Source organism: Blennius ocellaris (assembly GCF_963422515.1).
Source record: "Blennius ocellaris genome assembly, chromosome: 14".
Classification (NCBI taxonomy): Eukaryota; Metazoa; Chordata; class Actinopteri; order Blenniiformes; family Blenniidae; genus Blennius; species Blennius ocellaris.
The window spans coordinates 8,959,289-8,972,625 of NC_137663.1; the positions used below are offsets into that span (position 1 = coordinate 8,959,289).

Genomic DNA, 13,337 nt, shown 5'->3' on the forward strand with positions numbered 1-13,337 from the left:
GAACCTCACTCCCTGCTAACAAGACTTTCAGTGACACTGCAGAGATTCATGCCCTCAACAACGATGGACAGTTTTACAGATGGACACTTGGGAGTGCTGGGTGAGCGTGGCGAATGCAGTATACACAAATATACTGAGGTAATGCGATAAACTGGCTTGTTCATGTCGGGAGACAAAGAGCGGAGCGTGAAACTGCAGAGACATCATGCGCAGTCAGCTGTCGTGTAACGACCTGGAAATGCAGCAGTTTCTACTCCGGTGACGTTCTGGTTTCCAGCAGCCAGATTAGCCTGAAGTAGGTTCAATGGTTAAGTGCAAACATTTTGATTTCTCTGGGTTCAGGAGTAACTGTGTTCAGTGAGGAATTGTTTTTCACTAAATACTACGATCAACCGACTTGTTGATTGAGGTTGGCCTCCTATGTGCTTTAGTGAAGTAGTATACAGATATTAGAGGACACCGTGTCCTTTTGTGTGGGACACGTACAGAGAGGAGCGTCTCGCTTTTGAATTCGTCTGAAGACACTTTTCAAAGTGGGACTTGTTTTGTCCGAGAAACGTGAAGTTTCCCTGTACTGATAAAGAACTCCGTCACGTTTCAGCCGGGTTAAGTTGAGGAATATTTACTTCTTTCTATTGCTACAAAAATGTACAGACATTGGGATGGCAAACACATTGTTCGTATTACCCGTCTGCACTCGGCACAGTGGGACTGAAAGTCATGGTTTTTTTTATTACAACCCCCCCCCCCCCCCCGGTTCCAGGTCTGTACACTTTCTGGCCTGGTTTGAAGAGAGATGAAGCTTTTGGTGAGATCAAGCTTTTGATTTCAGGAAACCAGTCTGTGCTTTTTGAGGGTGGCTTGGAAACTATTTAAATCTAGTTCATGGCAACAGACAGGACGAGACTGGGCAAACACATTTAAGAACACCACACAGTGTGGACCAGACCAAACACGTATTACAGTACTTAAGACTTTCAATCACAACCTCTCATGATGCTGCTGGCATAGTATGAAAGAGGAGCGAGCATTCAAACACACGTATTGAAAATAGCAACGCTTTAATAAAGAGCGATTTTACAAGACTGCAATGTTTTAAGATAGCTAGGTGAAAACCGGCATTGACATCCACGGTGTTTTACAAGAGATGCGGTTGTGGTGACTGCGTTTGAAGTTCGATGGGAGGGGGGGGGGGTTTCTACTTGCAAGTTTGCATTTCTGCATGCGAGCCAGCCTTCAAACAGTTACGGATCCCCGCATTGTAAAACAGTTTGGATTATGAATGTCAATGGACGTTCATGTCAAGAGGTAAGTAAAAAATCTCGTGGAGAAGTTTCCTTAAACATTTTTCCAAACACACCGGTAAAGTGAAAGTTCACACAATGGTCATGCTTTTACCGGGCACACAAGCCAATAAAAAGACGACACTTAATCATGCAAAACAAAACAAAAAAAAACCAAAAGGAAAGAAAAAAAACAAACAAAGAAAAAAGAAAAAAAAGACAGTTTCTTTGTCTCTTAAAAATAAAAGCCCAAAAAAATCCTTTTTGAGTTCTGATAGCATCCATCCATAGTGACCTTGAATAAGAAGAAGCTGCGCTTTGATGATGACTTTGGTGCAAAAAAATGTTCCTGTTTTGAAGAGGACAGACCCTGTCCTGTCCACTTCCTTGATGAAGACACTCTTGGTATAGACCAGTTGTGATAGTTTACCCGTGACCCCCACCCCCAGCCCCCGGATCCCAAGCCCCCCTTTCCTCCTCCAGATGGACACAAACATCACAAACATTGACCCTACACCCACCCACCCATCCCTGGATGATTACACCTTCAAAGTACAACCATTCAAACACAGATACAGCAATAAATTGTCCCACGTACAGTACGTCATCCAATGGGGCTTCGATCACTTCACAGAGAGCACGTCTAAAAACACATGAACGGCATTACCTATATACAGAGGACACAGTAACAGTCAGGTTGGCCCAGGATGAATAGAGCTGTGGTTCGTGAGAGTGAGGTGGACAATGAAAAGAGCGTTTCGCCGACGGACAAAGGACAAAACCACTGGAACGAGGAGCGGTGGTGGAGAGTGACACAGCAGTTTTCCCAGGGAGGTACCCAAACGCCGGCTGACTTCCTGTTTAGGTCTTCGTTTAAAAAGGCGCAACCATGGAAAATCTCTCCCTGCTTGGTGATGATTTCTAACAAGAGTCTCTGCTGGTAGTCGAGTGGTCGCTGTGGGTCGATTGTTGGTTGTTTTGTTTGTTGTTGGGGTTTTTTTTTGTTTTGTTGTGATTCTCTGATTTTGTAAGAAATCAGTGGCCCCGCGCGGCTCCAGCTGTCTGGAGAGGGTCGCCTCACAACTCTGCTTTTTTTGTTGTTGAGATTTTTCAGATCTGATTATTCGGGGTAATTCTTTCTCTTTTTTTCCGCGTTTTTTTTTTTTTTTTGTAATCCGATGAGTGATCCGAGAGAGCCACCTTGAATTGATGTTGTACAGACTGCGACACGGTCACAATAACACTCATTGCTATGTTAGTACATGCTGCCGGCTCGCCAGAGATTCTCCATCTCTGACCGAGGAACATGACCCTGTTTATCTCTATGGGAAGGCATGTGCACACAAACACACATACGGTACATGTACATAGAACAGACACAATCAATAGAAAATGACTTCATCCCCAATCAATTATTGCCCCTTTCGACTGTACATCCCAGCATTGATTTTAGGTTTTTGTGCAGCAGAGCATTGTCCCCTTTTGACTGTTTGTGCTATATATATGTATATATATTTATATTAATATCTACTTAACATCTGACTGTGGATCTTTGCTTGACCTTGGGTCTGCTCGGACATCCACGCCAACGTTTAACGTCTCGTTGAAGCCTGTTCCGAATTAATCTGCACACCCTGCGCGTGGTCGGGGCCCGCGACCCGCAGACGTTCTGCAACCGTCTGGCGTGAGCTCGACTCCTTCCGCTGACCTTTCGCTGTCCTGTCCGCACACGTTAAACACCACCTTAACAAAACCTCTCTGCGATAGCGACGTCTTGAATTCCTCCAGCTGGAGGTGCGACATCTGCTATGGTAATTAATAATTAGCCTAAACCAGTGACAAGGGGGTTTGTCGGGAGACTAATTTTGGACAGGACAAATGCTCAGACCGGAGGTCATAAACACAGCTGGGTATTAAACCACACCCGCTGCCATCCTCTCACCTCGCTGTCTGGCTCTTAGTGCATTTTTCACCACTTTTAGAGCAGTACAGGTACACCAGAACGACAAAATAAAAACAAACGTCTGGACTGAAACCCGATGTGGACACACTGTACAACGCTACAGCAGAATCAAAGCTCCTAGAGAGGCTACGGGTGAATGAAAAAGACAGTAATGAGGTTGCATGATATTGCACAGCTGTAGAACAGGGGAACAGGAAATACAGTGTACAGCACGTCCCCCAAGTAACAAAGTTAGTATGAGAGGTTTGTTTACATCCAAATGCGACGCCTGGGTCTGGCTCAGTGCTTTCATTAGTTAGTTCCAGTGCAGTAACACATTGGTACCTGGCAACGCAGTAATGACATTAGGTACCAAAAGAGAAACGCGCAGTACGCACCTGACGCAGCTATGGCCATCCAGTCACACTGAGCGTGCTCACAAATCACCGGTGCACGCTGGGTTCTCGAAAGAAGTTGGCAATTAAGAACAAATGGAGCTCATAAAAGATTGTAATGTCGATGCAGCACGCTGAAAATGTAGAAAAAGGGACACACGCACACACGCACATACATACATACATACATACACACGCACATGCATTCAAATCAATGAACTTCTGACATCAGGTGATGGATGAAAACGCCACCGGGAACCAATCTGAACAAGATGCTGAAATCACCAACATAGAAACACACCCTTGGCAAAGTTCACATTGAATAAAGTGCCAGCAAACGATCCGATCCGAGAAAGAGACGTGTGCCCTCCGAGTTTGATTCGGTTGCGGGATGGAAAGAGACGCGGGAAAGCCTTTGTACAAGAAAATTATAACGACGAGGGGAGGGAGGGGGGTGTCGGTCGGGGGGGAGGAGGAGAGGGGGGGGGGGGGGGGCGGCCGGGCGTCTCTGTGCTCCCACAGAGCTGTCAGTCTTCGTAGCGTCATCACAGGACATACCTGCCATTTGAAATGGCGACTCAAACAGAGGATGAGTGGGACAGATGCGGAGCCTCTGGCGCTCCTACAATAAGGATTCGAAGACAGATCAGTAGCCATGTTTGGAGAGAGGACGGGAGATTGGAGGGTCAGGTAACATGGGAACTGACATCAGCATTGCATCTTTTCTCCATCATCTTGGTCCTTTCTCTCTCTTCTCTCTCCTCTCCCCGCCGTCTCACTCTCTGTCCTCTTCTTCTTCTTCCTCCTGCGCTGGATTTGGTACTGGTATTTGTGTTCTTTCTCTCCATCTCTTTTCCTCTCGTCGTCTCTCTCTCTCTCTCTCTCTCTCTCTCTCTCTCTCTCTCGCTCTCTCTCTCGTTCAGCTTTGCTGCCATGGTTACAACATCCTCTCTACATGAAGTGCATCTGCAGAGGACGGGTGGGGGGGGAGGGGGGGTAGAATCGAGAGTAATTTAGTTCAACAAAACACCTCATCAAGTGTTCAGGCATCTATTGACAAGCGTATTACCTGCCACCGTGCCAGAAAACAGCTTCTTAGGGGCGTACGCGCTCAGCGAGCAATTATATTGCTCCGTAATGTTTTGAATAATTGGCCAGAATATATTTGATTGTTTGTTCTTCGGAGGCTCTTGTAGCCCGAACAGCTGGTTACTTTAAATGGCTCCTTTTCCACATTTCCTGGTCAATTTCAACATTATCTGATGGCATGATTAACGCTGCTTCTTGATCATTATGTTTTCAATCTTTCAGCAGTCGTGACCGACTACATCAATTATTGCAGGAGACTTGCAGACACGAGGCATCCAATTATTCCGGAACATTCCAACCCTATTCCAACCTCCAAGCTTTTTTTTTTTTTTTTTTTCCCCCCTCTTAAACTGTTTTATCTGTGTGGCGCCTCAGACATGTAATAAAGTATTTAAAACCTCCACTTCCGCCTCTAAGAGCAATTTACATATCTCAGAAGTGCGTTCAGTAACTTCAAGCTTTTTTGGCTGTACAGCGACTACCTCCCCCAGAGCTACAAAGTACCGAGCATAAAAACACGAGCTGCTCAATATTCAGTCAAGTTTTTCCGTCTGGATTGTTTCCCCCTCACAGCCTGCTTATTGCCCACTAAACAGATTGTCATGTTAAAAGGAAGAGAGAGAGAGAGAGACAGAGAGAGAGAGAAAGCCACATCGAAGCTTTCACAGTAACTTGGGGGGAAAAAAAAATAATTATTGACTCGGTCTGGGATTACATGATGAGACAGGAGGATTTACACTGGCCTACATCCACAAAAGATCCGTGATTAGTTCTCCGGGTGGCTTCAAATATTGTGTGCAAGTGTTCCTGCAAGAATCGGTGCTGTTTTTGAAGGCAAGCGGCGATCACACTAATTACAGGTTGAGAAAAGAAAAATACATTGAGAATATGAACAAGTCAGGCAGCATTATTGTCGTCCCCTTTTAAAAATTATTATTATTTTTTTTTATAATTATCTCCTTGCAGAAAAAATCTCTGACAAAGATCCACTTCAAGGTTGAGTGTGTGTTACCTGTGTTCCCGGGATGGGTCCAAAAGGATTGGTGGGTCTCAGGACAGGCTGGTTGTACATGACAGGCTGTGGGGGCATCATGGGAACACCCCCCATCTGATGAGTCATCTGAGGAGGGAGCTGGTCGGCGCACAGGCAGAAAAAAAAGGAGAAAAGATGATCATCTCAGCATGATAATAATGCATCATGTCAGTCTGTCGCGTGAATTTGCATTTGGTGCGACATCAATGTATGTATGGAATGCGTCCTTCATTACCATTCCATACACAGGCACTTGGGGTGTCGTCATAGGAAAAGCCACTGGTGCTGGAGCCTGGCCACAAAAAACAAAAACAAAATGAAAAACCGGGACAAACCATTGTTAATCCCACTTAAATGATGATTCTTGACACGATATTGATGCTTTGAGCCTAGTGGCCGACCCAGCATTTCCATTTGTTTGCCCCTTACATGACCCTTCAACCCGGCATAACAGAACGTAACATCCACACTCGTGCAGCATCAGCATTAGAAACAAGTAGAATCAAATATCACAGGTGTAAATCCTACAAAAGGCTGAGCCAGGGACTGACATGCAGGTACTTACATAGCCAGTATAGATCATCCCGTTCTGTGGAGGACAGAGGGGAAAAATAGGTAAACAAATATATAGACTTCTCAAAACAAAAATTGCTTGTTCTTCTTCAGATGAGCCAGACTGCCGCAGATAGATGACGTCTTTCTGCTCTCCATTCAAGTCGTGTCACCGGCTTTCCGAACCATTTGCTGCCAAAATGAGCAGTTTGAGTTGAGAGGTCAATCAGTCCAAAATTAAGAGATGAGGACAGATTGAATGGAAGAGACGTGCGGGTAATTAGAGCGCCGCACAAAAGGGCAGAAAGACCTTTTCAAAAGCCTTGAATGCAGCGTGAAGTTACATTTAGCCTAAGGTGTACTTTGGTGAATTTCACACTAAAGTAAAGTGTGTCATTAAGAGAAACCCGAGTTCATTGACAGAATAATGGATGGCCACAAATTAAAACGCATTATAAGACATTTTTCCAAAGATTCCTGCGACACTCGTGCCTCATAGATAAACTGGCTCAACGGGACGTGAAAGGAAAGGACGACTTTCCAACTTGGGTTTCACTAATCTTTAACACAGGGACAGGAAATACACCATTTTCCAGCTCCACCAATGTAAACTTAATGTTGGCCTCAAGTCTTTTGGAGGAGGAGAGAAAACAGCAGCCTCAATGTCATCTCTAAGACATTTTTGTGATATACATAAAATATTCAGCACATTATCCAACCTGCCCGAGACCATTCAGCTTCACAGCGGAGGTATGGCGTCACAAGAAGCAGCTTGGAGGGATAGGTGAAACAATGGGCGCAGCTCTTGGCTACAACGCAGCGGATCGTTTATGTGATGATCAGGTTATCATTTACCCACTGAACTCAATTTGGACCACTGGCCTATAAGGAGAGCCAAAAAAAAAAAAAAGTGAAAGTCAGGCAAAGGACAGACTGACGCTAAAGTGACTCCACACCGCGACACTATTTACAAGAGTGGCAGGAGTTCTATTTCACACAGTGCCTCTTCAATCAATGTGGTCATTAACAAGATGATAAATGACTCGACAAAGACCCTTGAGATCGAGGTCAAGGATGTCAAACATAAGGTTTGTGGGCCCCCCCAAAAAAAAGGAAATTGTAAAAACATAATTTTTTTTCAACAAATTGACTCCCCTGGACTCCAGCTTTTTGTTTGTATGACCTTTCCAAACTATTCTGATTTAAATGTTCCAGTTTTGCAGGCTTATTGGTCTGGAGGTTTGTTCAAGGTCTGACTGTCAGACGGATTGATAAGCAGTGTGAAAACTACATTTATTCTTAAAATCTCTGCCAAACATGGTCAAATTCTGCACTTAAGTGTAAAAATGTCCTGACCAGAATTTGCTCTTTCAGTATGAGGAAGCACAATTTTCTGCTCTGTTGGAGTTTGTATCCACGTTTAGAGTCAACATGTAACATTTTATTGAACACAGTTCAAAATGGTTCACAGTTAAGAAAAATATAAGTCATCGGTTATGAAGGAAATTACTTCACTTGGTTAGTTTTGCTCGATCGTTGACTCTGAAAAGGTTTTTTAGTCAAATACAGCTTTAAAGGGTTTGGATACACTCCTAGGAAATTGAATTGCACACTTACAGTCTCACTATACATAACTGTCTGTGTTTTATTTAACATCTGCTCGTAGGAACAATTATTTAAAGTTAGTAATTCTTCAGATTCTCAGTGAACGTGCAGGTAAACCGACATATTGTGGAGGTAAAGTGGAAAGTGAAAACAGAAATCAAAGCACCACGCAACAACAAAGATAAAAAGATAATGATAATTTGGTTGTTATTCTTTCATTTAAATGAGCTTTATAGATTCCCATGTCACATAACATGACCTGCTTTCCCCTCTGTTAATGCCAGCGGAGGTTTTCTGATCATCGAGAAAGCTTCACGCTTCAAAAGACGTCTTGTACACATGTCTGTAAGGTCACTGGCTGCAGACGTGACGTTCTTTGCCTGAAGACATTTAAAAAAAAGAATCCAGCCAATTTGAAGCTCCCTGCGGTCTGCAGAGATTTAGACTTGGTAATATAAACCAGACCCTTTGCTCGTTTAATTTAACTGAACCAACAGGAGAACGAAGACGCTGTCAATCACGCGCGGCTCCTCACACCGGCGCCGTCATGAGCGGAGGGCTAATCAGGCTGCGGGAGTGAAAGAAGCTGCGTGGAGGGACTTGACAGCTTTTGAATTTACCATCTGGGGAACGGGCATGGGTGCAGGTGCCATGGGATGGGTGCTGTGGGTCCAGTTGGTGCTGGTGCACATGGTCTTCGACTGCCAGCCGTTTCCTCCCGTGGGCTTCTTCTCTACGAGCTGACTCCACTGGAGCTCCGGTCTAACACACACACACACACACACACACACACACACACACACACACACACACACACACACACACACACACACACACACACACACACACACACACACACACACACACACACACACACACACACACACACACACACACACACACAAAGCATTTGCAGGTGCACAGATGTGAAATCATAGGAGATAAAGGAGAGCAATAAACAGACAGCAGAGTCAATCGCTTGCGGCTCAGCTCTGATGTCAACCAAACCCACTCACTTCTTAGCTGGCGTCCCCCCAAACTGCAGGTCTGAGAGACGGGAAAGAAAAACATCCGTTAAAAGTAGGCGTCTCAGCAAGAGACAAGGATTGGAAAAAATAAATAAAATATATATATATATATAGAAGTGATGAGAGAGACACGCTGCAAACTCACTGCCAACGAGGTTGGCTAACGAAGAGTCCAAATCATTGGGCAGCATTTTCCCAGAGTGCAACGGGGCTCCAGGGCTGTGGATTTGAGTGGGTGGGGATGGCTTTAACAGATCACCTGAAGTCCAAGGGTAACCATGGTAACGAGAGAGGGGGGGGGGGGGGGGGGATGAGTCAAAAGCATGAAGCAACTGATCGTCACTGTCTGTCACGACGTATCCTGTTCTTAGAGTGAACTTGCGAGTGAGAATTTTATTTCCATATTTATATTTGCATAATTGTATGTGTGTGTGTGTGTGTGTGTGTGTGTGTGTGTGTGTGTGTGTGTGTGTGCTGCTGTGCAGTCCTACCTCCCCAGGCATTGTTATTGTTGGGCACAGTGTGTGTGGTCTGGATGGGGGTGAAGCTGGGCTGAAGGGTGAACAGCTCACTGGTCAGGTTTGGCACACTGCAGGGAGGAAAATAGAGCAGATAATGCAGATATAGTCTCTCAATCTGCCGCCAATGTTTAATTTATGACCGCGGCCAAAGCCAAAGACTTTGATTTAAAGAGCTTGGCGTGACAACGGCAGCTCCGAAACGACTGTGGCGTTGAAAGATCTTCACTGTTTGAGCCGCTCAGAGAGGCAGCTTCTCCTCGGGGCTTCGACTCACTGGTTGTTTACTGGTACGATGGGTGAGTTGGAGAAAAGGTCTGCGGCTCCTCCGCTGCTGTTGGCACTGCCCACGGACTGGGTGCTGGGCGACACGTTTGGCGTCTGAATGTCGATTACTTTATGACCGTCCTCCTGCGTTGAAAGGAAACCGACAGCAAGTGATTATAACCTTTCCCGGATGTGGTTTCACATCAAAATATCTGTGCCGCTGCAGAGGCGCAGTGCTCAGGGTTGGGGCTTCATTTCTATTCTCCGTGCATCCCTGTACGCCACGGACCAGCAGCCAGAGACAGACCCTGTATTTCACTGTACTGCAGGACCGATGCACTTTGTCCGTTTGAATTTAACAACAGTCTGCGGGACAAGAAGCACCGGAGGTTCCTCATGTGCTCGAGTTGGATAAAAGCAAACAGTAACAATTTTGAAGTTGAATTCGGGGAAGTGTCGCTTGTGTGTTGGACTAAGTGCATTAAACCGCTCGGCTGCGTCTGCAGGTGCAAGTCGACGTCTAAGACGCGTCCTGCCTTGTGTTGCTGCAGTCTGTTGTCCTCCGTCTTGTCGTCCATACGGCTGAGAGAGATTCCAGTGCTGGAGAGGGACGACACTGCGCTGGATAAGGTGCTGGATCTAAAGGGGACACACACACACACACACACACCAACACGGCCGCTTTATTACTTTATATTCGGTGTCTTTGCTCTTTAAAACTGACTGAGAAAGAACTTTACAGAGATATTAAAGTCGTGAGGGAAACCAACCTGATGTGAACAGATCGATATATTGGCACAATGATAAAACTAAAGGTCTGAGGAAACATTTGATTAAGATTCATTATGCAAAGAGCATGCCTTCACTTCATTTCAGTGCGATCTATTCCACAGGCTGATGGATATTGACATAAATGTGCTGGACGCATAGAGCAAATGTTTTCTATCAGCATCGTGTCGTTATAAAGTAATAGAACCAGAAGAACCAGTCATCAAGGTGTCGTCGCAGTAAAACCTGGAGCGAACGTTTGGATTTCACGAGGATCCGGTGGGGAATGTGTGCGTTTTAAAATGTGGGTTTGTGATTCAAAGCGCAGTGTCTCCTTCTCCCTGGTCTTTCGGTTGCTTCCGCCTCATCCTATTCCCCTACTGCCTCTCCTCCTGGGTGTCCTTCACTACACACCCACAAATCTTCTCTGAGATCTTCCTCTTCTCAGCACATATTGAAATCGTCTCAGCCTTTATCGTCGCACAGCTCAACCTGAGCTGTCTCTCTGGTCTGTTTATTTTTAATCACACCCATCCTGATCACTCCCAAAGGAAACCTCGGCGCCGTCGTCTCCAAGCAAGGAGATCGCGGCCAGCCCAGCGTCTCCATAAATCCTTCCTTTCACTCTCTCGCTGCGATCTTTTCTGTCACACGCCAGCCCTGACGCTCATCCCCACTCAATCCATCCTGCCGGCACGCTCATCTCCTCCTCGTTTTGCACACCGCCCTTTGCTCTGGATGGTTGATCACAGTTATTTGAACTCATCCACCTTTACGCCCTCTCCACCACAGCATCCTGACCTTTCTCCCCGCCTCCCAATCCTTCACACACATGCCTTCTGTCTTGACCTTGGTTCCTCTCCCGGCCCTTCCACCTGCTCGCTGGTCTCACCACAGTCACGTTCAAAGAGGTGAGCTGAGAGCTCAACTCTGAAGTAACCGGACTCTTTTACCTGCATCCACTTGTCAGTTCGACTGTCCTCCTCATCAGTGTCCTCATCAAGCTACAACCAAGTTACAACCGTCATTTTGGCTTTGTGAGAAGAGTTGCAAAACTACTGATTGTGGATTGTTTTGACAGACAAGCGTTCCGTACTTGACATTTCTCTTTTACTCTAAAATATTGGCTCATTTTATGTCAAGAAGTGTAACTTTAATTTCAAATTGCATCGTCTTCCAAACTCAAGACACAAAAACATCAATCTATGTACGTATTCTTTAGTACACGACATTCAAAAAAACAAAAAAAAAACAACTGTGTGAAAGAGAAAAGGCTCTTAATGAATTTAGTGTTGAATGGAACCACTATGCATATAAGTGAAAGAGAAGCAGGTGCCACTGATGATACAGCAGAGCCAGAGCAGGAGCACTCCTCATCGGAATTAAGTAACTTTTACTTTTATACTCTGAGAATCAGTACCTTTACTTCACCAAAGAGGCTCGATCAGTATTTTTGCTTGAGAGGTGAAACAGACATGGCGGCAGCAACCTTCCTTCTATTAATGTTATGTAATCGTGAGCACGTTCGCCTGCTGAGCGTTCACATGTACATCAGCTTAATGCTCCCCATGGCGCGAGGTTTCTTACACACAACTATGTTTGTGATCGTGCTTTCAGTCTCGGTGACAACAGGCTAAAGTAATGCTGCAGTGGTATGAGTTGTGGTATTGGTGATAGTTGTACAGGAAACAGCAATCGTTTTGAGGTTACTGGAGCAGATCGAGTAGCTTCTGTTCGGTTTCTGGTCGTACCTGCTGGCTGTGGAGAGGTCTTTGAGCTTCCTGCCCTCCAAAGAGGCTAGGTGCTGCTCCAAAGCCTCCAGGAGAGAGCTGGGGGCCTGAGGGGGGGGGGATAAATGGGGCCGGGGGTTGAGGGGATAACGTTAGTACCACGGCCCTGTAGGCAAAGCAGGGCACACAGCTTTCTCTCACACCTTCTCCTTACTTCTTCCAACACACACACACACACACACACACACACACACACACACACACACACACACACACACACACACACACACACACGCACACACGCGCGCGCACACACACACGCACACACACACGCACGCACGCACGCACACGCACACGCACACACACACACACAAGAAAAGCAGCAGCAAAAATAAAAGACATCACCCTCAGAATCACTATCTACTCTATGACAGCTTTTTGTTCTGCTTTTTTTTTTTTTTTTTTTTTTTTTGCGTTTGGTTTCATCAGGTTTGGTTGACCAGCATGCACACATTAGCCTTGGATCATGCAAGCGAGTCCGCAGCAGGACTGACAGTTCAGGACAGGGCGGAGCTTCGTGGTTTGCGAGTCTCCAGCGTGAAAAAAAACAACAAAACAAAAACAAAAAAAACCACAGCAAACACATCTGTGAGCCATCTAAAGGAGCCCATGCAGAGGCCAGCAGTGCACAAAAGAAAACCGCTCTCGTAAACAAACACACACGTACACACGCATACACGTAAAAGGAAAAAAAATAAAATAAATCACAATCCTCTAAAAAAGAATTTACGAGTTAACTAATGGATTCCGCTTCAGGTTAAAAGGTCAGATCGACATGTGGTTGCTTTGATTGGGTCTATTGAAGCATGTAGCCGAAAAGGACCTGAGCGAGCGCCGGACCTGCGTCCCACTGGAAGCCAGAGAAGTTAACTCAGTAAAATGTAAACATCTGGTGAAAAGCCAAGGTATACACATTGACAAGCAGGCCGGCAATTTGTATCGGAAATTAAAGAAAAAGGATGGATGGGTTCACGTCGCCCACATGTGATCCCGTGGTTTTCACCCAGAGCTTTACATTTCCACACCAGAGAACACAATGCAAACACAACAGGCAAAGAAAAGATTTC

At 45.5% G+C, this 13,337-nt stretch overlaps 1 protein-coding gene across 1 annotated transcript in view; it reads right to left on the reverse strand.

Moving 5' to 3' along the window:
• Window positions 1-54: 54 nt before the first annotated feature.
• LOC308139206 (phosphatidylinositol-binding clathrin assembly protein-like) overlaps window positions 55-13,337 on the reverse strand; it is a gene marked incomplete at both ends in the record, with an annotated part of 28,666 nt that continues 15,383 nt past the window's right edge. The window contains 13 exon segments of the mRNA XM_080508552.1: window positions 55-192; window positions 2,917-3,002; window positions 4,179-4,242; window positions 5,722-5,841; window positions 5,978-6,034; window positions 6,308-6,331; window positions 8,520-8,661; window positions 8,916-8,946; window positions 9,073-9,186; window positions 9,419-9,516; window positions 9,723-9,856; window positions 10,249-10,351; window positions 12,232-12,317. Of these exon segments, the coding sequence (XP_080364678.1) occupies window positions 55-192; window positions 2,917-3,002; window positions 4,179-4,242; window positions 5,722-5,841; window positions 5,978-6,034; window positions 6,308-6,331; window positions 8,520-8,661; window positions 8,916-8,946; window positions 9,073-9,186; window positions 9,419-9,516; window positions 9,723-9,856; window positions 10,249-10,351; window positions 12,232-12,317 (1,197 nt within the window).